We start from the raw sequence: 23,976 nt of genomic DNA, 5'->3' as shown, positions 1-23,976 counted from the left end.
GGGTTATTCGAAACCAATTACCGTTGGCCCGTCAAGGATAGTAACCACTAACCATCAGAGCCCTCCAAAGCAAGAATCGAACCCAAGGCCAAATACAGAAAGGCTTCAGTTTACACCTATCCCAATGTTATATAGGGAGTTGTATCAGAGTTTGTTTGATGCACATGTGGTGTCCCCTTTCTACTTGAAGCCTATACAACCTCCATTCCCCAAATGGTACGACTCAAATGCTCAATGCAAATACCATGCGAGAATAATAGGACATTCAATTGAGAACTGCACTGCATTTAAAAAATTGATCGAAAGGTTCATTAAGATAGGAATTGTGAAGTTCGATGACTTAGGACCTAATATGGCAGGAAATCTATTACCCAGTCATTCTGATAAAGGGGTAAACGCGATAATCGAGAACGAAGGGAAGAGAACCAAGATAAATGTGGTAAAAATAAAAACCCCACTGAAATGGGTTTGGAAAATGATGGTAGAAGGAGGATTAATTAAATAGGATTTAGAGGAAAGACCAAAAGGGATGAAGAATTATTGTGAGTTTCATGGGGAAAAAGGTCACGAAATCCTAGAGTGCATCGACTTTAGGGATCTAGTTCAAAACCTAATGGATAATAAAGAAATTGAATTTTATAAAGATGTCAACGGCCTAGAAGAAGGAAATATATACGCATCAGAGGAAGGATCGATGGCGAGGGTCCAGAAGGTCAACTACTCGATGGTCATTATTTCACGACCAAGAAGCAATAAATTCGGAGTACGGATGGCACCAAAGGTCATAATCCATAAACTTGCAGCCTTTCCCTATAAGGACAGTAAGATGGTTCTGTGGAATTATAATTGCAACGTGACGATCCCAGAAGAGGAGAAGCCGGTTGGTGCTTCAAGTGGGGACCAGGATGTGGGTTTCTACACACGTTGTGGAAGGTGTTATGATCCATCAAATGCAAAAGCTGAGCCCGCAAAAGGAAAAGCCTTGGCTGATGAACAAAAGAATGAAAAGGCGGCCAGACTTGAATCGCTTGTTAACGAGCCGATAACTGAAAAAGAGGCTAAGGAATTCTTGAAATTCTTAAAGTACAATGAGTATAGCATTGTAGAGCAGGTGTATAAACAACCAGCTCGCATATCAGTGCTAGCTTTACTCTTAAGCTCAGAAACCCATCGTAGCGTATTGATGAAGGTGCTGAATGAAACTTATGTCGCTAACGATATCTTTGTAAACAAACTGGATCGTCTAGTTAACAATATAAGCGCCGAAAATTTTATTTTATTTAATAATGATGAAATACAGCTAGGGGGCATGGGATCGACTAAGGCTTTGCACATCACAACCTGTTGTAAAGGATATACACTGTCAGGGGTGTTAATTGATAATGGATCGACCCTAAATGTCTTACCCCTATCCACGCTGAATAAGTTACCTGTGGATAGCTCTCATATGAAAACATGTCAAAACAGAGTGTGAGCATTCGATAGAACCGAAAGGAGGGTGATGGGAAGGATTGAGATACCCCTCTTGATTGGCCCAAACACGTATGAGGTAGACTTCCTAGTCAGGGACATTAAGCTTTCTTATAACTGCTTATTGAGAAGGCATTGGATTCACTTAGCGAGAGCAGTGCCTTCATCCCTGCACCAAAAGTTGAAGCTGGTAACAGAAGGTCGGCTGGTAACGATAAATGCGGAAGAAGATATCATTGCATCCGTAACCAGTGACACGCCATACATAGGGGTAGACGATGAAGCAATAGAATGTTCCTTTTGATCGCTAGAATTCGTGAACGCGACTTTTATTGTCAAAGGAAACAAGATTCCAATGCCCAAAATCTCCAAAACTACAAGGATGGGCCTGCAACTAAAGGTTGGGAAATGAGTCTTGCCTGGGAGAGGACTTGGGAAATATCTCCAAGGGAGGTTCGAGGCCCTCATGCTAATGGACAAATGAGACCACTTTGGCTTAGGATATAAGCTAAATGCGAAACAAAGGAAAAAATAGCTGGAAAAGAAGCGGGAAAGAAAAGTAGCACGATTAAGTGGAGAAGAGGTTAAATGGAAATCAATGACCTTTCCCCATATATACAAGACTTTCGTGTTAGGAAGAACTATTCACCCTGAATAGAAGATGTCAAGAAAAGTGACCATTAAAGAAATGTAGGGAAATTTGAACATTAACGCCAAATCAGAAGAAAGAATTGTAGGAGAAAATTTATCAGGCATTTGCCTTTATGTACCCGGAAGTGTTCTGAACAACTGGACTACAAAAGAGATTCCTGTAGTTTTTAGAGCTAATTCAGAGTAATGTTCAGAACACATGCTTATTACTCTAAGCCTAGGAGCAATAAGAATCCTTTTGTGAAATAGGCTTATGTCCAACATCTTTATTTCAATAAAATGCATCTTTGCGTATCATTTTGAGTAAATATTTTTTTATTCTTTCCATTTCATTCATAATCACACCATACAAATAATCATTCTTAAATTCTTTTGTTCTTTGTATCTTTCTTTATCCCTATAACAGGTCTCCAGTTATCAATGGTATGAGCGACGCTGTTACATACTTAGAGTCTCCTTTTGAGCAAGATATGTGTATAGAGGATTCTCAAGATTTTGAAGATGATCGAGACTGTAACCTATCTCCTAATTTGTTAAGGATGGTAGAATAAGAAGAGAAACAAATCCTGCCTTACAAAGAGTCAGTGGAAGTTGTAAGCTTAGGAAACGAAAAAGAGGTGAAGATTGGAGCTTGTATTACCGCAGAGACGAAATGAGACTTTATTGAGTTACTCCAAGAATTCAATGACATCTTTGCATGGTCATATCAAGACATGCCCAGGTTAAGTACTGATATTGTGGTACACCAACTCCCCATAAAGGAAGAATACAAGCCAATTCAACAGAAGCTCCGAAGGATGAGGCCCGATGTTTTACTGAAAATAAAGGAGGAAGTCAAGAAGCAATTCGATGTTGGCTTCTTACAAGTGGTTAAATACTCAGAATGGGTAGCCAATATCGTCCCCGTCCCTAAAAAAGATGGGAAAGTACGAATGTGTGTAGACTATAGGGACTAAACAAAGCTAGCCAGGAAGACAATTTCCCATTGCCTCATATCGACACCTTAGTGGATAATACGGCGGGTTACTCACTGTTCTCCTTCATGGATAGTTTCTCGAGATATAACCAGATAAAGATGTATCTTGAAGACATGGAAAAAACCACATTCATAACCATGTGGGGAATATTTTGCTATAAGGTGATGCCATTTGGACTGAAAAATGCGGGGGCAACATATCAAAGAGCCATAGTAACCTTGTTTCATGACATGATGCACAAAGAAATTGAAGTTTATGTTGACGACATGATTGCAAAGTCCAGAACGGAAAAGAAGCATGTGCAAGTCTTAAGGAAGTTGTTTTTAAGATTGAGAAAATTTCAGCTGAAGCTCAATTTAGCAAGATGTACTTTTGGGGCTAGGTCGGGAAAATTGCTAGGATTTGTAGTCAGCGAAAGGGGATCAAGATCGACCTAGATAAAGTAAAAGCTATACAGGAATTACCTCCACCACACACTCAAAAAAAAGTTTGGGGTTTCCTAGGAATATTAAATTACATCACCCGATTCATTTTACAACTAACTGAGAAATGCGACCCTATATTTCGTCTCCTTAAGAAACACAACCCAGGCGTTTGGGATGAGGAGTGCCAGAAGACTTTCGACAAGGTCAAACATTACTTGTCTAATGCCCCAGTACTGATGCCACCTAGCCTAGATAGGCTGCTGATACTGTACTTGGCAATATTCAGGAATTCCATAGGATGTGTGCTTGGTCAACATGATGAGTCAGGAAGAAAAGAAAGAGCAATATACTATCTCAGTAAGAAATTCACTGAATGTGAGACAATGTATTCGCCAATCGAAAAGTTATGTTGTGCCTTGATCTGGACAACTCGAAGATGGAGGCAATACATGCTGTACCACACAACTTGGCTCATCTTAAAACGGGATCCTCTAAAGTACATGATGGAGTCGACTGCTTTGAATGAAAGAATGGCCCGGTGGCAAATTGTACTTTTCAAATTTGATATAGTCTATGTGAATCAAAAGTTATAAAAAGGAGTGCAATAGCAGATTTTTTGGCTAGTAGAGCCTTAGAAGATTACAAGTCTTTGAATTTTGATTTCCTGAATAAAGATCTAATGTATGTGGTAATCACTAAAGAAGACTCTTAAGAAGGTCATCATTGGAAGCTAAATTTTGACGGAGCCTCAAACGCTATGGGTTACGGAATTGGGGCAATCCTGGTCTCCCCAAATGGAGATCATTATCCCTTCACTAGCAAATTGGATTTTGATTGCACGAACAATATGGCAGAATATGAAGCATGCATCATGGGTATCCGTGTAGCCATAGAACATAAGATCAAAGTACTAGAGGTATATAGGGATTCTACACTAGTGATCTAACAACTCAAAGGAGAATGGGAGACAAGAGGTCCCAAGTTGATCAATTATCGAAGGCTGGTTCTTGAGTTGCTTGAAGAGTTTAATGACATCACCTTCTATTATCTTCCATGAGACGAAAATTAGATGGCTGACGCTTTGGCTACCTTGGCTTCTATGATCAAAGTGAACAAACAAGAGGATGTAAAACCTATCCAAATGAGTATTTATGAGACTCCTACTCATTGTTACAACATCAAAGAAGAAGAAGAAAAGGATGATCACCTTTGGTATCACGATATACTGCGATACATGAAGAATCGTGAATACCCTGACCAAGCAACTGAGAATGACAAAGGACGCTAAGAAGACTGGCTAGTGACTATGTCTTAGATGGGGAGATCCTATATAAAAGGAGAAAGGATCAGGTGCTACTAAGGTGTGTAAACGCTGTCGAGGATCAGGTGCTACTAAGGTGTGTAAACGCTGTCGAGGCTAAGAAAATCTTGGAAGAAATCCACGAAAGCGTCTACGGAACACATGTTGATGGTTTTACAATGGCCAGACAAATCATGAGATTCGAGTATTACTGGTCCACCATGGAAAGAGATTGTATCAGTAATGCCAAGAAATGTCATAAATGTCAAATTTATGGAGATAAAATTCATGTACCTCCCTCGCCTCTTCATGTTATGACTTCTCTGTGGCCCTTCTCTATGTCGGGCATGGATGTCATCGAGCCAATCTCGCCTAAATCTTCTGATGGGCATTGATTCATCTTTGTGGTCATCGATTACTTCACCAAGTAGATAGAGGCCACTTCTTATGCCAATGTCAAAAAGTCAGCAGTTAGCAAATTCTTGAAGAAAGAAATCATATACCGGTATGGAATACCAGAAAGGATCATCTTTGAAAATACATTAAACTTGAATAACAATACAATAGCAAAGGTCTATAGTCAATTCAAGATCAAACACCACAACTCGCCATCATATCGCCCAAAAATGAATGGTGCAGTGGAGGCTGCCAATAAGAACATTAAGAAGATCGTAGGGAAAATGATTGAAACTTATAAAGACTGGCATGAGAAGTTATCATTTGCCCTCTATGCTTATCAAACAATCTATCAAGACTTCAACCGGGGCAACGCTTTTCTCTCTAATTTATGGAATGGAGGCAGTTCTACCCATTGAAGTCGAGATTCCTTCTCTCCGAGTTTTGGCAGAAGTGAAATTGGATAAAGTAGAATGGATCCAATCCCGATATGATCAACTAAACTTGATTGAAGAGAAAAGGTTGAAAGCCATCCGTCATGGTCAGATGTACCAAAAGCGAATGATGCGAGCTTACAACAAAAAGGTTTGCCCTAGAGAATTCCATGGGGGAGACCTAGTATTGAAGAAGATCCTGCCCATACAAAAGGATTTCAGAGGGAAATGGATGCCAAATTGGGAAGGACCTTATGTGGTAAAGAATGCCTTTTCTCGAGGAACATTGATTTTGACTGAGATGGATGGAAAAAGCTTGCCCAATCTTGTGAATTCAGATTCAGTCAAGAAATACCTAACTTGAAAAAAAAAGGGAGAGGCCAGGGCGAAAACCCGCAAAAGGCGCCTTGAGACCAAAGGGGTTTTAAGTTGAAAACCCAGAAAAGGACAATTCAAATTTTGATTAAAGGTAGACCATATGGAAATCCTATCTTATCAGAATTAACAAGAAAGATAGATGCTACATCTTAGGGCATCAACAAAGTATTTTGAATATCCAAAACACGTATCAAGTTCAAAAAGATCCTCGAGAAGATAGTGCGAAGAGGCTCATGCTATGATATCTGGGGCACCTATTTTTATCTTATTCATTTTGTATTTTAACAATATTCGCTATCTTTGATTAATTTATTTATTTCGAGCCTTGCTCCTAATAAAACTCCTTTTTGTCCATTGTGATAATCTTTTTTCAAGCATTTTTATATTAAAATAACTATTAATGGACTAATAATATTCAAGTAAAGGGAGTTCTGCATATTGCTCTGAAAAGTTGTCTAAATAGTATATAGACCTGAAACAGGACCACTGGTCAGAACTAACCAAACTTAAGAGTTGAAAGCATTTGTGAAAGAATAGTCTAAGTTGTGACTATTTCTTTAGATTTTCTGTCAAAGATATCAGTCTAACAAGAAGGCATGGTAACACATCAGTGATAGAACCTTGATAAACAGCAAGTAATGACAACCTAAGCATTAAAAGGGGGATCATTCTCGAAAAATGACATTCTGCATTCATGCAAATATAATCCATACACATCTAATTAGGAGCATTTGATTCATTCTGATCATGACATCCTAATTGCTTAGCATAAATAGGCCCATGAAATGGATTCTACAGGTCATGTTCCCCAAAAAATGGTGTGGCAAATCAGTGAAACCATAAATCCTATACCCCTGAAGTTGCAGTGGGACGGATTATAGTCATCATGGCAAATCTTATCTCCTTAAAATTGCAGTGGAGCAGATTGAAGCCACTAATCTTATCTCCCTAAAGTTACGATGGAGCAGATTGAAGATAGTGAATTTTATTTCCCTGAAGTTGTAGTGAAATAGATTAAAGCTACAAGTTACAAGTCCTAGACCTCTGAAGTTACAGTAGGTCAGATCAAATCTATCATGGCAAATTTTATCTCCCTGAAGTTGCAGTGGATCAGATGGAAGCCATTAATCTTATCTCCCTGAAGTTACAGTGGAGCAGATTGAAGATAGAGAATCTTATTTCCCTGAAGTTGCAGTGGAATAGATTAAAGCTACAAGTCACAAATCTTATACCTCTAAAGTTGCAGAAAATCGGATCAAATCTACCATAGGAATCTTATTTCTCTAAAGTTGTAGTGGAACAGATTAAAGCTGCAAATTACAAGTCTTATCTCTCTAAAATTGCAATAGAGTGGATCGAAGCAACAGTTCCTAAACCCCTGAAGATGCAGCGGGTTAGAATGAGGCTACTTAAAAAAGAGAAACACTAAAGAAGTCGAGATTCGACAAGACCGGGCAAAATTGATCTTTTTTAAAGTCTTTGCTCCATTCTCGTTACACAACAACGAGCAAAGAGGGGCAACTGTAATAGCCCAATCTTACCCAAGCTTTAAATAAAACAAAACAGTCTATTACAAGCCCAAAAACAACAAGAAACAGAAGCCCAAATCAAAAATAAAACCAAACAACCTAAAATACAATGAAAATCCTAAGCCCAAAATTACAAGGCCTAGTGGCCCAAAATACCTAAACTAATTTTCGGCAGAGTAAGAAATCCTAGCCTTAGGTGCATTGCTGCCCATGCCACGTCAGCACCTCATCCCAAGGCCTGACCCCTCCTCTGCTGCCTTGTACGAGAACGAAAAAAATACCCTTCTCTGCCTCCGTCAACTCCTGCAAACAAGCAAAGAAAGGGAAAACAGAGCACGAGACAGAAACAGTAGAAAGAAAATAGTAACAAACACTTTTTGTAATGGGCTATAAAGCCATGAAAGAAAAACTGATTGTATTACACAATATTAATAAAAAAACAGGATTTAAAGTTGAAGAAAAGGTATTTTTATTTTGAGTTTTTTTGCAAATTTATTTTTAATAAAACATAAAAGAAAAATAAGAGTGGAAATCTACCTATTCTCCTCGCATTATACCACCATCGGAGTCTCCCTTTATTCATGAAAGCCTTAGAAATCCTTTAGGATTTCGATTGGGCTCGAAAAAGGGGTATACGAGGGGTAGAAGGGCGTCAGCTGAACTTTTTTACTTCATTTTTTATTTTTCTTTCTTTCTTTCTTTTTAGGCTTTCGCCTTTAGATCTAGGTTTAGGCTTAAAAAAGGGGGTAAAAAATGCCTCTTTTCACTTTCTCCGGCCACCGTGGATGGCGGCGCCGTCGACGGCGATCGATGGCCGCCACGGTGGTCTGGTGACTGGAACCCTAGGCCGGGCGTGGGGGGAATTTGAGAGAAGGGACGAGAGCTTTTTGGGTTTTTTTTTTGAGAAATGGAGGAAATGAATTTTAAAAAAAAATGTGACTTATATGGGCTGGCAAAACGCACCGTTTTGCTCAACCCCTTTAAAACTCCAAACAACATTGTTTAGAAAAGGGGACCCGAGACCCGACCCGCTCCAGTTAGGTTACGCGTGTTTTTGACCAGATGGTCTATTTGCCTCATGGGTCCTTCCGCTTTTATAGCGTGTTCCAATTTAGTCCTACCTTATTTTTCTTTTTTCTTAAATTTTACCACAAAATTTAGTTTTGTTTCAATTTGGTCCTTAAACAGTTTTAATGGGTTAAGCACCAGAAAAGGTGCCGTTTTGGGCTGACCCATGGTCCGACTCGACCCATTTCAAGACCCGCGTGTTCTTAGTGCATGGGTTATTTGCACATTAGGCCCTTCTATTTTGGTAGCTCGTTGCAATTTAGTCCATTTTTTGGTTTTTTTCTTTAAATTTCACCCTATAATTTTATTTTTATTTCACTTTAACCCCCTTTTTATTTATTTTGTTCAATCTTTCCTTTTGATTTCATTTAAGTTTCAATTAAGCCCTTTTTTTATTTCAAGTCATTTATTTATTCATTTATTTCATTTACTTGCTTATACATTCATTATTGTTTTATTTTACCCATTTGCTTGTTCATTTACTTATTTTATATATATTATTCGTTTGCATTTTTATTTTAATTCTTGTATTCATTTATTTATTGTTCTTTCATTTCTTTTAATCTTTAATTTTCTTTCATTAATTATTTATTTTATTTGTGCCTATATTATTATTATTATTATTATTATTTATTCATCAATCTATTTATTATCCTTTATATATATTTTTTAAAAATTTAGATTATTTATGTTTTTTACTACATCTATTGTTGTTATTATTATTATTATTACTATTATTATTCATTGTTATCTTTCTTTTTTGTACTTTATTACAAATTGTACTTCTAATTTTATTTATATCTTCATTTGGTCCTTTTATTTTTGATATTCCTTAATTATTTTCCTTAATATTTATTTATTGTATCTATTTATTTATCCCTTTACTCACACACTTTATTATTATTATTATTATTATTATTATTATTATTATTATTATCTCATCTTTGCTATTTTATTATTTTTCACATTAAAAAAAATGTAAACTTGACATTATGTATATCTATTTTACTTACTTATTTATTTATTATTCCATATGCTTTATACACATATTAAAGTTTGTAGAGTGAATATTTTCTTTATAAATATTTGTTGGTTCGTGTATTTTCTTACTACTAATATTTACTTATTTATCCATTTGTTTATCATTTGTTTCCTCCTTTTTTATTCCATTCATTTTCAAACATTTCTATGTTATGATTGCTTGTTTTTATATCATGCATTTCCGTTTTATTGCTTTACTTTTTTATCGATACTAATCTACTAATATTGTATTCATCTTTGTAATTACATCATTGTTATTATAATATTTTATCGTATATTGTTTATCATTTTAAATATTACATTAATTTTCACCCAAATTCATAAAAAAGAAGATTTTCAAGTAAGGCAATGCTCTGATTTGGAAACTCGAGAAAGTCGTGCCCTAACTTACGGGGTTTCGATTTTCCTCGTTGGACCCAAATAACCGAGTAATCCTTTTTAAATTTAAAATCCATAAGATTTCAAATAAAAAATAAAGGCAAGCTTATTCTCAAAGGTTCAAAGTGTTATGTCCTAACTTACGGGATGTGACATTGTGTTACCTCGAGACGATAGGGTCTTTAATGTTTATCTTGATTTATTCAAGCAAATCGTAAGTAAAATTAGCATTAATACAAAGAGAGGCCATATTTTTAAAATTATTTTCAAGTCTTCAACTTTCGACACTATGATACGAATTAATCAATTAGGTACCAATTTTAGGCGTTACAAGGGTGCTAATCCTTCCTCGTACGTAACCGATTCCCAAACTCATTTCTTAGATTTTCGTAGATCAAAACCATTGTTTTAATAAATCAAATCTCTTATTAAAATGATCAAATTACGAGGTGACCGATCACGCCTCATATAAAAATGTGTTTGGTGGCGACTCTCAATTTTCGTTTTTTTCAAAATAAAAAGTCGACTTTCAAAATGGTTTCGGCAAAACTCTTCGAATCATAATCCAAGAAATTACTCATAAAATTTCCAAACTATCACACCATAACTTCTAAGAATAATCCCCTAGGTAGATCCTACACTTGAACCAAAAAACTCACATATAACAAAGGAACATTCACTGAATCCTTCCCCCTCTCTAGCCTATGAAACACCAACAAATGGTTATTAAAAGTCCAATAAGTTAAAAATCTATCCTATGAAAGAACTTAAACAAAAAATGTTTGTCTCCAAGATCTGAAATCTAATCACCTTTAACAGGATGCCAAACATTCACCATAGTGCTCTTCATAGTAGAAAAGTGAACTATACTTGCTGTCAGAAAATAGCCGAAAATACTAAATTCAGACACCATCGATTGTGAATCAACTTCTGTGGGTACCACCAAACCCTCTTCCTCCCTATCATCCAACGATAAATCCGCCTACTCATGTTCTAAATCAGCCAAAAACCCCCAAAAAAAACCAACGATGAGCCTGTCGAAAACTACCGTTGCTATCAAGAAACACAAAAATAAATCTCAAAACAAAACCCTAGTCATGCTAGTAAAGCAGAGAAAATCGTGCTAGTAAAGCAAAGTTCTTTTAATTTTTAAGTGTCTTTTTTACTGCTTTGTTGAGTTTTCTTGTTGCTACATTCTTTTAAGTATTGTTTAGAGAGTTTATATTTGATTGTAAAGTAATTTATTTAGGAAAGTTATTTGTAACAATCTAGCCATTATTGGAGTTACAAAAATCCATTGTTGTAAGAATAAGTTGGGCTTTAAGCTTTAAGCTTTAGCCAATAGGTATTCAGTTGGATTGTTGAATAAAATTATAAGATCATTATTTGAGTGAGACTCCATAGAAGTAGGATTGTTGATCTAAACTACCTTAACAAATATCGATGTTGATTCTCCCCTTTCCTTGCTATTTGTTTTACCTTGTTAAAAATTTGTTTTGTCCTAACTTCTGTTCTAACAGAAGATTGAAAGAAATTATTTTGAACGCGTACAAATCAAAGACTTTTTCAATATACAAATTGAAAAAAATATATTAAAAATTACAAAAAATATAAAAATTATAAAAATTATAAAATTATTAAAAATTATGTAAAAGAGTTTGCATAGTTCACTAATGTGCCATATAAATAATTGATTGAAGTGGAGAGGTTTAGGTTCCCCAGTGACGACACTGTGTAAGGTGACGTTGATGCTTGTATTGATATTGATGATATTGAAAAGTTGATTAATCTCAAAGATAAATCCATAAAAAATATAATTTTTTATATTTTCATATAATTTTTTAATAATTTTTTTGCAAATTTTTATAATTTTTGAAAAATCTCTTTATTTTAATTTTCCAAAATTCTAATTTATTTTAATAATTATTTATATATTTAAAATTTTATGTTTTTAAAAATTTTAAAGGAAATTACCAAATTTTGTCACATGGCACAACCCTAGTGCGCCACATGGTGAAGTTAACGGATGTTAGAGGCTTACCTGAAAATTGGTTTTTCGAGGGCTAATTGATTGTTTATATTCAATTAAGAGTTCAATTAAGTGTTGTTTTTAATTGAAAGCTCAATTGATTATTAAAATTTTTTATAGGGGCTTTTTGATATATTAAGCTTAATTTTTTATATTTTTAATTATTATAATTATTATAATTTTTTATATTTTTTGTAAATTTTTTTATAACTTTTATAAATTCTATTTTTTGTTTGAAAAATCTAAATTTTTATAATTGTAGAAAATTTTAAAGAAATTTTTTTATATATCTTTTATGTTTTTTAGGCACTTTTAAAGGAAATTATCTATTTTTTCCATGTGAAAAAACTTTGGTGTGCCACGTGACGAAGTTAATGAATATAAAATACTTACATGAAAATTTGTTATTCGAGAGCTTAATTGATTGCTTATATTCGATTAAGGACTCAATTGAATGTTGTTTTCTATTGAGAACTCAATTAATTATTAAATTATTTTGTAGGAGCTTTTTGATATATTAAACCAAATTTAAAATATATTAACTTCTAACAAATTCTAAAACTTCAAAAACATATAAAAATTATAAAAAAAATTTGAAAAAAAAAAGTTAAACTTTAGGAAAATTTAAATAAAAAATTCAATTTATATAACTTTAAAGATTAAAAAAATATATGCTTTTTATAAAAATAAAAAAAAATAAAAAAAATCAATTTAAAAATGATTGGTCAATCTTCAAAGGCGGAACCGAGGTCAGAAGAGACCCAATGGAAGCAGATGTTGGTCAGGCTTTGGTTTTACAGTCGACTACATTAGGAGTGTCAACGGAGATAGTGGTTGAACATATAGGTGATCCGTCAGACTCGACAATGGAAAAGTTAAACAAGTAGAAATACAAGATGGTCAATTAGCTTTGTTAGCGCAGAAAGGGGGGCTCATTCTATGGGTGAATGATTCTTCAAATTTTATTGTTTAATGATATCTATAACCTGGAATTGTAGAGGGGTGGGTAACAGTCCCCTTTTACAGAATTGTAAAGATTTGGTGTTCCGTGAAAGATCGAATGTTCTTTCTTTACTTGAGACAAAAGATAGTTCAAGATCGGGATTGTGTTTAGCAAGGAAGTTGAGTTTCGATGGCTTCTTCGAGGTACCGAGATTGGGTTTTCGTGGTGGATTAATTCTTTTTTACCATAAAAATAGATTGGATTTAGTGGTCAAGAACTCTATGGAATAGGTTATTCCTTGTGAGGTTAAGGAGGGTGATAATGTGTGGTTTCATCATTTTCTTATCTTCAACCTTCTTCTGAGGCAAAAAATTTCTTTTGGGAACATTTTAACTATTTTGCTTTTTTGGATGAACGCTGTGGAGGGTTAGGTGATTGTTTTGAGCGCATGCTGCAGTTTAGGGATCAGTGGAGTGAATGTAACCTTTTAGATGCTGGCTTTTCCGATTCAAAGTTTACGTGGGCTCGTAAGTTGCATGGGAGAATTATTTTGCAAGAACGCCTTGATAGGGTTCTTATTAATATTGTTGCGGCTTAATGCTTTCCTGAGTTATATGTTTTTAATCTTCTACAGTTATTTTCTAACCATCATCCAATACTTTTCAATACTGATGCAGGGGGCATCCCACCAAAAGAAAAACATCCTTCTAGATTTTAAGTTGCATGGTTAACTCATGATGAATTCCCGATCATTTTTAATCAATGGTGGCGAGAAAATGCTGGTTCGATGATAGAAGATATTAAGAATGCTACGAGGATGATTAAAAAGTGGAAAGAGACTAGTTTGGGGAATATTTTTCGAAGGAAGAATACCTTAATTAAACGGTTGAATGGTATTCAAAACTCTTCGATTTTTTTGTATTTTCTGGCTCTTCAAGAGTTAGAAATGGAACTAAATAAGGGATATCAACAAGTGTTAGTTCAAGAAAAATTATTATGGTTCCAAAAATCTAGGCTTGATTGGATAGTTCATGGTGAAAGGAATATTGAGTTCTTCCATTTGTTTACCATTATCTGTCGAAGTCGAAGTAGAACAAGAGGCCTTTTGATTGAGGGGCGGTGGGTGTCTAATACCAAGACCATCCATGAGCACATTGTGGATTTCTTTAAGTACCTCTTTAGGGACATGAGGGTGAGTCTTGTGCATGATAATTATTCCTTGTATTGTTCCTAATATACTGTCGAATAGTGTAAGAATTTGACTGTAAAAGTTAGCATGGAGGAAGTTAAATCGACGTTGTTTTTTTATGAAAGCTCTTAAAGCCGCGGGACCGAATGGCATCCAACCATTTTTCTTTTGCAGTGATCATGGGATACAATTAAAGATAGTTTCTTTCAATTTGTGCGGGAGGCCTATTCTATAAGTAAGTTCGATGAAAACATTTTGAAGGTATTTCTTATCCTTATCCTTAAGGTTATTGATGCTGATAACATGACTCTGTTCTGCCCTATCAGTCTGTTTAATAGTTCTTATAAGTGCTTTCTAAAGTGTTGGTTAACAGAATACGTCCTATTTTGAAACGTGTTATTGAACCCTTTCAGAAAAGTTTTTTGGCAGGACGAAGTACTCTGGATAATATCTTGATTACTCAAGAAGCGGTTCATTTGATGATGTGTTTGCAAGGACAATAGGGGGCTATGATATTCAAAATTGATTTACACAAAGTATATGACAGTGTGAGTTGGGTTGTTTTTTACAGGAGACTTTGGTGGATTTCCGAGTGCTCAGGGGTATTGTAGAACTCATAATGTTTTGTGTACGCTCGAGTAAAATATCATCCATTTGTAATGGTTAACGATTGGATGAATTTCAACCTATGAAGGGTTTGCATCAATGAGACCTCTTTTCGCCATATTTATTTATCCTTGCAATAGAAAAGCTGTCCCATATGATATTGAAATGGGAAGTCAATTATTCTTGGACAACCTTTCAAAATTTTTAGGCAAGGATTGACTTTGTCCCATGTATTCTTTGCCGACAACTTGCTACTTTTTGCAAAGGCGAAATAGACACAGGTGTGAGTGGTAAAAGATTGTCTTCAAAAGTTTAGCTTAGTGTCAGGTCTTATTGTTAATTTGGAGAAGTCTAAGCTTTTTATCTTCAAAAATATCCATGCAACAATCATTTCTCATTTAAGTCAAATATGTGGCATTCGTCTAACCGATGACTTGGGAAAATATCTAGGGGTGCCTCTTATTTATAAAAGAGCCTCTAAGGAGATATACTCTTACATTATTGATTGGTAATGAAAAAGCTGAGGATTGGAAAGGCAAAAAATTTTCACCTATTGGAAAGAGAATACTTATACAATCTACAACGAGTGTTATTCCCTTATATACAATGCAATCGGCTCTCCTGCCTATCTTTGTGTGTAATCAATTAGATCGTACTAACAATATTTTTTAAGATGAGGTTCTGCGAAACCTTACGGAATCACTTAGCGAGTTGGTTGCAAGTTTGTTGCTTAAAGGAGAAAGGTGGTTTAGGGTTGCGACAAGCTCGACAAAATAATTTAGCCATGTTATTAAAGGTTGGTTGGAGTCTCTTTAACAAGAAGAATTCCTTTTGGTGTGATGTTTTTAGGAAGAAATATGTGCATGATGCATCCTTTATGAAGGTGGAACAAATGTCGAATGCTTTTTCTACTTGGCATGGATTTTTAAGATTCGACCCATTATTAAATCTGGCTGCAAATGGAGAATAAGAGCTGGTCAACAGGTTTATTTTTGGAGCGATTGGTGGGTAGGCAATGCTCCTTTGTCGCGACAATATCAAAATAATGAGTGGGAACATCGAACGAACAAGTTCTTGGAGTATATTGTTAGTAATAGACAATGGGATTTGTCCGTGGTTGAAAATGACCTTGATTTGGCATCTTTATTAAAGATTGCTGTTGTTCCTTTACTGATTTCTACTATTGAAATTCAACCTAACGTTTGTTGTTGGGCTCTTGAAAGTGATGGTCAATTCTCGGTAGGTTATGCCTATAAAATGCTAGTCTCAACATCTTCTACTCTTGTTGTAATGTTAATTTTGCATGGATTTGGAGGTTACAATGTCCAAAATGACTTTGTTTCTTTATTTGGTTGGTTAATTTGAATTGCCTTAAAATCAAATTCGTGTGTTTAAAAATATGGTTGTTGAGCAACTTGCTCGCTTTGTGGGCATGATACTGAATCTTTTGATTATATTGTTTGTGAATGTTTACCAACAAAGGAACTTTGGATGGATCTTTAGGTCACTACTTGGCAACCTGATTTCTTCTTTGTTTCATTTCATGTTTGGCTACAATGAAACAACATATCTAAGTGCCAAGTAAAGTTTAATTTGCCTTAGGTGTTTTATTTATTCCCATTATGTGGGGATTTTGGAAAAGTAGAATAATTTTGTCTTTAAAGGGAAAAATCCAACAGGTTTGTGTGTGTTGCAATATGATCAGAAGCTTGTTATAGACATCTTTGCTGCCATGAGTGTTGTTACGCCAAGGTTAGCTCGAGGACCACACTGGATGAAATGAACAAACCACCTCAAGGAAGTTACATACTCAGTACAGATGGGGCTGTAAAATTTCGCTCATGCTTAGCTTCTGTAATACCTTGAAATTTTTTACAGTAAGATATTATCCTTGATATAGTAAAAAAGGAAATAAAGTGACAAAAAGGAAAATTTTGAGTTATGTCAATATTGAGAAGTATATTATGATATATTAATTCAAGAAAGGACTAAATTGTAAAAGTGAGAAAAGTTTTGTTGCACAAGAGTAAATATTCATAATTTGAAGGGTTAAAGTGTAAATATGAAAAAGTTGAAGGACCAATAGTGTAAATAATTTAGGAGTGGAATGATCTAGAAACTAAGGAAAATGGATGAATTAGGACCAAATTGAATAGATGAAGAACTATGAGGGACTAAATTGTAATTTTACCAAATTAAATGATGACTCAAGGATGGAATTTTAAAAGATAATGAAGGGCAAAATGGTCAATTGGAAGAGAGAGAAATCTAGAAAGTAATAATGATGCTAGAGATATTTTGATATTTTATAATTATTTAATTAGATAAATATTATTTTATTAATACTTTAATAAGATATTTTATAATTATTTATTAGTATATAAAGAAAGAAAGATGAGAAATTCTCATCCATATTTTCCCATGCACTAACGTGAGAGAAAGAGAGGAAGAAAGAAAGTTTTGCTTTCTTTACAATTTGGTCTTTTTACCAAAAATTCACCATTTTCACCCAAAAATCAAATGAATTTCCATAGCTACCAAGAGACAAAAATGTTAAGGAGAGCATGGGGAGTTAGAATATCAAGTTGGATTCAAGAAATAGAAGCTGAAGGAGAGAGAAAATCAAGTTAAAGATTAGTATCAATAGAACAAGGTAAGTATATCAAGATTTCAATATGTTTTTAAGTTCGTTATTATTGACAAAGCATGGAAATAATGTTATAGTAGAGTTTTCTTACATAAGGTCCTATGTTTTTGATATGTTAGTGAAGAGAAAATAAGAGAAAATGATGAGAAATGGTGTAGAAAAAGAAAATAAGGGTGTTATAACATGGTAATTAATAGCTTGCACAAAAACAGTTTGGACAACAGCAGTAGACTAACTTTGAAAAATCACCATAAAATGTATAAATCGAATTAGAAGATGAAAAAATATGGAATCAAAGATTATTGAGTATAGTTTCTCATAGAATAAATAGTGTAAGCAATGGATTTTTAAAATTTGAGATATAATTAATTTTGTGAGACAAGGTCAGAATGAATTTGGGTTCCCCTGTTATGAATTTGAAAAATCATAAAAAATTGAATAAAAATAATTAGGGGCTTAAATTTATATTTATAAAATCCTTAATGAGTCTATTTTTAATATAAACAAACAAGAACATCATTTGAATCCTGTATGAGGAGATAATTAATTTTTGGTGAAGAGGGGTCAGAACTGTCAGACAGCAGAACAGGGGTAACTTTAAAGAATAAACTGTACTTATTGGCTAAACAAAAAATTCTGAAATTTTTATGGTATGAATATATATGAGTCTAGATTCAGGGAAAATTATTGGATATTAATTTTGAGTTCTATAGATCCAGATATAAATAATTTAGTGACTATGATGCAGATAGACAGCTTGAATATTCATAAAAGTAAATAATAAAAATTATGGATAATGTTACTTACAAGTGTGTTATCTACATTAAGGATGTGGAATGAAGAGCAGGAGGAGGAAAAATATGTATGAATATTCATCTAGCATGGCTAATTTGCATATTTTAGGCTCAGGGACTAAATTGAATAAAAGTAAAACTTTATGGGAAATTTTGTAAACATGTCAGAAATGACCAAATTGCATGAAATGGATTATTTTATTATTTAAATTACAAAATTGAATGAAATTATTAATTTAGTTCAAGATCGGGGGAAAACCTGTTTTAGGGATTAAATTAAAAAGTGTTGAAATTATGAAAAATTCTGATATTTTATAGAATTCATGGATTGTTATCAATATATATGAGAATAATAGCTGGAAATAAGGATTAAATTGCAAGAATTTTATTTTCCTAACCCTAAGGATGAAATCGTCATTAATTAAACGTTTAGGGGCAAAATGGTAATTTTGCCTAGAGCATTAATTAAATGCATTAGAATATGAAATGAATAAAAATGATGATCAAATTTATTTATAAAGATCCGGGCGACTCAAATATGAGACTTGATCGTGGAAAAGAAAAGATATCAGATTAATGAAATTATAAACACAAACAAGCAATGAGGTAAGTTCGTGTAACTTGAATTATATTCTTAAATGCTTGAGATTGTATGTTATTTATGTGAATATGATTTGAATGTTCATTGTATGAAAATTTATGAAACATTGATAAATTTGATAAAAGGAGAAGAAATCCCGATTGAATGAAAGGAAAATTCGATGGATCTCTGAAAAGGAATTGACGGTAAAAAGGATCTAGCCCGGACGGGTGATCCTATCCTGATATAGCCCTCCCGAAGAATATGTGTAAAATGGATTTAGCCCGGACGGGTAATCCGAATTAGGGTCTGAATTTAGCTTGGACTGGTAATTCAGATCCAAGCTCATTAGAGTAATTGTCGTTGCAGGGGATTTAGCCTGGACTGGTAATCCCATTGTAAGGATGAGGTTCACGGGAGTGTGCTCTCTGATATGAAATGTGTAAGACCATGGTTGAAAGATACCATGGCAACCTGTGTGTAAGACCATGGTTGAAAGATACCATGGCAACCTGATATGAGATGTGTAAGACCATGGTTGAAAGATACCATGGCAACGTGACATGAAAAGAATAAGACCATGGTTGAAAGATACCATGGCAACATGACAGAAAATGAGTACAACCATAGTTGAAAGACACTATGGCATCACGTTAAAGATAAATAAGACCGTGGATGGGAGACGCTATAACATCTGTTGAACAATTGATATTCAGGTAAAATATATCAGATGACGAATGGTTATATGAAATGGTTGTGTGAAATGTTTACAAGAACTGGTCATATGGAAATATATGTACAAAAGCGTTGTATGAAATAATTACGAAAATGGATAAACGAAATAAGTATAAGTACATGGAATATAATTTATGTTAAGTTTGATATAAGCTATTACCAGAATAAATATACATAAAATATATGGAAATGATGAAGCATAAAATATTGATATAATGAAATGAATGATATATGCTTGTGAAAAAACGGTAAGAGCATGATATGTTTCATGACATATACATATATGATTATCTTTGATATGTTGATACAAGGAAATTATGTAATTGAGACTATTATTAAACTCAAGTGCGACATGTCGAGAAAATAGATATATCAATGTTGAATTTATATGAGATATGTGCAAGTATACTAACAATGTTGTTGTTTGATGCTTATACAAGTGCCAAACTGTTGATTTAATGGTAATATATTTATTTTAAATGATGCATTGAATCGGTAAGTATTTTAATTTTTTTAAGTGATCTGCAAATGGTAGTAATGCTCTGAAACCCTGTTCTGGCAGCGGATACTGGTTAAGAGTGTTACAGCTTCAGCCGGGGGTCTTATACTAAATAGCGGGGCTCACAGGATTGGAGGATTTATGATGAATATCGAGATAACGGATAGCCTATAGGCAGAATTATGGGGGTTCGAGTTGGTCTTTGTCTTATAAAATCCTTGGGGATTCATCGGCTTGTGGTGGACTTAGATGCTCTACTGGTGGTACAATTCCTCGACGACCTTTTGAGAACAGTCATCCTTCAGGTACTTTGATTAAATATTGCCGTAACTTGATAAATGAAGGATGAGTGACCGAGGTTCGACACATTCATTGTGAAAGAAATAGTTACAAGGACCGCTTGGTGAATTTAGCTCAGAACATTGAGAGAGGTTTGGTTCATCTTGAGACGTAGTTGACAAGCCTTAAACCCTTACTCCATAGCAATGCTTGTGGAGAGGGGGTAATTCGAATTTAGTTTCCTTGTTTCCTTCTTTTTGTACAAAAAAAGATAGTTTTTAACGTTTATATTTTTGTCAATTTGGCATTTATTCTTTTTTTAGCTAAATTTGACTCTCAACTTTTTAAAAAGAATCAAATTTGACCATCAACATTTTTAAAAAGAGTCAAAATGATTTTTTTTAACGAAAATACTAATTAAAGTGTTAAATTTTTAAACACCACAACCTGTATGACAGTTCATATGTACTCCATGCTAATTTTTTTTGAATTTTTGAGACCTTTTTTATATTATTAATTTTGATTTTGCTTTATTTTAGTTTTTTTATTTTTATAATTTGTGAATTTTTTGTTGGCATGAAATATAAGACAAATGATGTTATGTTAACATGATGTGCACATAAATTGCCATGCAAGTTGCCAAGCCAACATCGTTGAAAATTCTGGTTTTAATCATAATTTTCATTAAAAAAAACTATTTGACCTTTTATTGAAAGATTAAACACCAAATTTAGGTAAAAAATAGGGCTAAATTAACAAAAAAAAATATAAGTGTTGAAGACTAAATTTATCATTATGTTTAAATTATATATATATATAACAATTCTTGAGTCAAATTGTGACTCAAAGCTTAAATCCTTTTAATTTCTACAAATTCGTTTCTTGTAGGAAAAGAAAATAAATATTAAAAGAAATGCTATTATAAATTTTTTTCCATGAAAATTTACGTAAGTGTCCCTTTTTCTTTTTAGAGCTTCTTGTCGCTTAAGTAAAAAGTACCAGGCTATCCAACCAAGTCTTGAATAACAAAAGCAAATCCAAGGAATAGAAGAAAATGGCGAGGTACGATAGAGCAATCACAGTGTTCTCGCCGGACGGCCATTTGTTCCAAGTTGAATACGCCCTCGAAGCAGTCCGTAAAGGTAACGCCGCCGTTGGTGTCCGCGGCACTGACATCGTCGTCCTCGGCGTCGAGAAAAAATCTACCGCCAAGCTCCAGGACTCCAGGTTTGCCTTTGCTATACTTTCCTCCACCTACATATTTCCATTTTTTCCCTCTTAAATATCGACTCTTTAATTACGTCTAATTCAAAATAAATTTAGGGTTTAGGGTTTTATTGATTTGGATTTAGGAATAAAGGGATACATCATAATTTAGCTTAAGCTTATCGCTATCATGTCAAAATACTTGATCTTATGGCTCAAGTAGGGAAACCGAAAGGTTAATCTTGATGATATCGAAAATAAAAACTTTAGGAATTTTATGGTAAAAACTTGTATATTAGGGAAAACCTTCACTTTTTCAATTTCCTCAAAATGGGCTGTTTTTTTTTACCCTTTTACTGCTTCTATTTGTGTAGATCGGTTAAGAAGATTGTGAACTTGGATAATCACATTGCACTGGCATGTGCTGGCCTCAAAGCCGATGCTCGAGTCCTCATAAATAGGGCTCGGATTGAATGTCAAAGCCACAGGCTGACTGTTGAAGATCCAGTTACTGTTGAGTATATTACTCGATACGTTGCAGGTCTTCAGCAGAAGTACACTCAAAGCGGAGGTGTTAGGCCGTTTGGTCTCTCAACTCTGATTGTGGGCTTTGATCCATACTCTGGTGTACCGTCACTATATCAGACGGATCCATCAGGGACATTTTCAGCCTGGAAAGCTAATGCCACTGGTAGAAACTCTAACTCAATCAGAGAGTTCCTAGAGAAGAACTATAAGGAAACCTCTGGACAAGAAACCATTAAGCTTGCAATTCGTGCTTTGCTTGAGGTAAGTTTCATTGGCTACTTTTATTGAATGATGGCATGAATTGTGCTGCTTCTTGCTTGTCAGTTGTTTAAGCCACGGAAATTTGAATTGAATCTATCTTTAGCTTGAAGCGATTCCCCTTCGTACCTTATGCATCATGTCTTCTAAGATCATGCATGGATTTTAAGCCTTATAGAAATAACATGGCTTATCAAGCTGTGCGACTAAAAAATGGAAAATGCCTAAATCAAAATTAAAACTGGAGCAAAAGACTCGCTACTTGGTTGTTAATGCCTAAATCATTTACTTAGTGTTTTATTTAGCATTTAAGAAAAAAAACAAGTTTTAAGTATTATTTGTGCCTGCATTGCTACTTGGAAGCATGCTTGATGGCAGTAGAGATTTATATGGTGTATTTATATACACATGTTGCCACATTATAGAACAACAGCTTCAGAGATGTAGTTGTCCAAGTTGGTTAAAGTATACTTTTTGCTAACTCTCCTTTCAACATGACACATGCTGTTGATTGTAAGGCTTACTAACATGTTGAAAGTGCATGTTTTATGTCAAATAATGATTTGCTTGTATTTATGCGTGTCTCTTGCATGGAGGTTGTTGAGAGTGGGGGAAAGAATATCGAAGTTGCTGTGATGACGAAGGAGCATGGTCTGCGGCAGCTTGAAGAAGCTGAAATTGATGCCATTGCAGCTGAGATTGAAGCAGAGAAGGAAGCGGCTGAGGCTGCAAAGAAAGCCCCTCCAAAGGAAAAATAAAACATCAACTGTTTGAGCTTCTTTTAACTTTTCTCTCCTTTGTTCTTTTAAAGGATGTTGTCTGGGTTCTTTTAGTTGACAGTTGATGTACTCGGCCTCAAACTTTCATTCACCCGTTGGAGCTTCATTATTTACCGTTGTTACTGTCTCATTTTCGTTTGTTAATTTCAAGATATATAATTGATTTGATGTTAGATATTTGTTCATTTTTTCAAATCTATTACTTCCACCTTACAATTTTTTATTTTTAATATTATTATTTTTCTATTGTAATTCTTTTATCAAATATTAAAATTGAACCTTTCTTTTAAAAAAAATTATAAAAATGTAATTATTATCACTAGTATTTTGAAATGTTGAACTTAAAATTTTAAAAATCTTACAAAATTTTAAATTTTTTATCCGAAAACTTTAATTTTAAAAAGAATTTAGCAAAAATAATGGAGAATTTCAAATTTATAAATGATTAGAAAAGGGGATTTGAGCAACTCAAAATTTACTTAAAATTAAAAGAGGAGGTTTTCTTTTCATAATCTTATTTCATGTAATATAGTATTATTTCATTGTAAAGTAAAATGAACTTCAACTTTAAAATATTATTTTATTTAATGTCCATATTTTTATATTTATATTGTTTTTATGTTTTATATTATTTGCAAATTTAACAATATCCACATTTTATAGTATTTATTTTTAATCTCATCATTCTTTTTTTATAATTATTTTCTTTTACCTTGTGAAATTTTTAATATTTTTAAAAAAATTATTTATCCAAAAAAAATTATCTAAGTTTTTTTACTGTTATAAGTTGAAGAACGGCCACGTACTTCTTGAGTTTTGATTAAGAAACATACAGCCTCCCTAAGATCTATTTACCT

General features: G+C 33.9%; 1 protein-coding gene across 1 annotated transcript; it reads left to right on the top strand.

Moving 5' to 3' along the window:
* Positions 1-21,288: 21,288 nt before the first annotated feature.
* Positions 21,289-23,292, top strand: LOC107895982 (proteasome subunit alpha type-7). Its single transcript, XM_016821162.2, has 3 exons — positions 21,289-21,575; positions 21,929-22,343; positions 22,937-23,292. Exons 1-3 carry the CDS (start codon positions 21,403-21,405, stop codon positions 23,096-23,098), a joined length of 750 nt encoding a protein of 249 aa, XP_016676651.1. The 5' UTR covers positions 21,289-21,402; the 3' UTR covers positions 23,099-23,292.
* Positions 23,293-23,976: the final 684 nt, after the last annotated feature.

Source organism: Gossypium hirsutum, chromosome A11, assembly GCF_007990345.1.
Source record: "Gossypium hirsutum isolate 1008001.06 chromosome A11, Gossypium_hirsutum_v2.1, whole genome shotgun sequence".
In the NCBI taxonomy this organism is placed as follows: domain Eukaryota; kingdom Viridiplantae; phylum Streptophyta; class Magnoliopsida; order Malvales; family Malvaceae; genus Gossypium; species Gossypium hirsutum.
This window is presented reverse-complemented; position numbering and strand designations above follow the sequence as displayed.

Coding starts and splice junctions, on each gene's coding strand:
- LOC107895982 (XM_016821162.2), top strand. CDS start 21,403: ATGGCGAGGTACGATAGAGCAATCACAGTGTTCTCGCCGGACGGCCAT. Junction 21,576..21,928: donor GCCAAGCTCCAGGACTCCAG/GTTTGCCTTTGC, acceptor CTATTTGTGTAG/ATCGGTTAAGAAGATTGTGA. Junction 22,344..22,936: donor CAATTCGTGCTTTGCTTGAG/GTAAGTTTCATT, acceptor TCTTGCATGGAG/GTTGTTGAGAGTGGGGGAAA.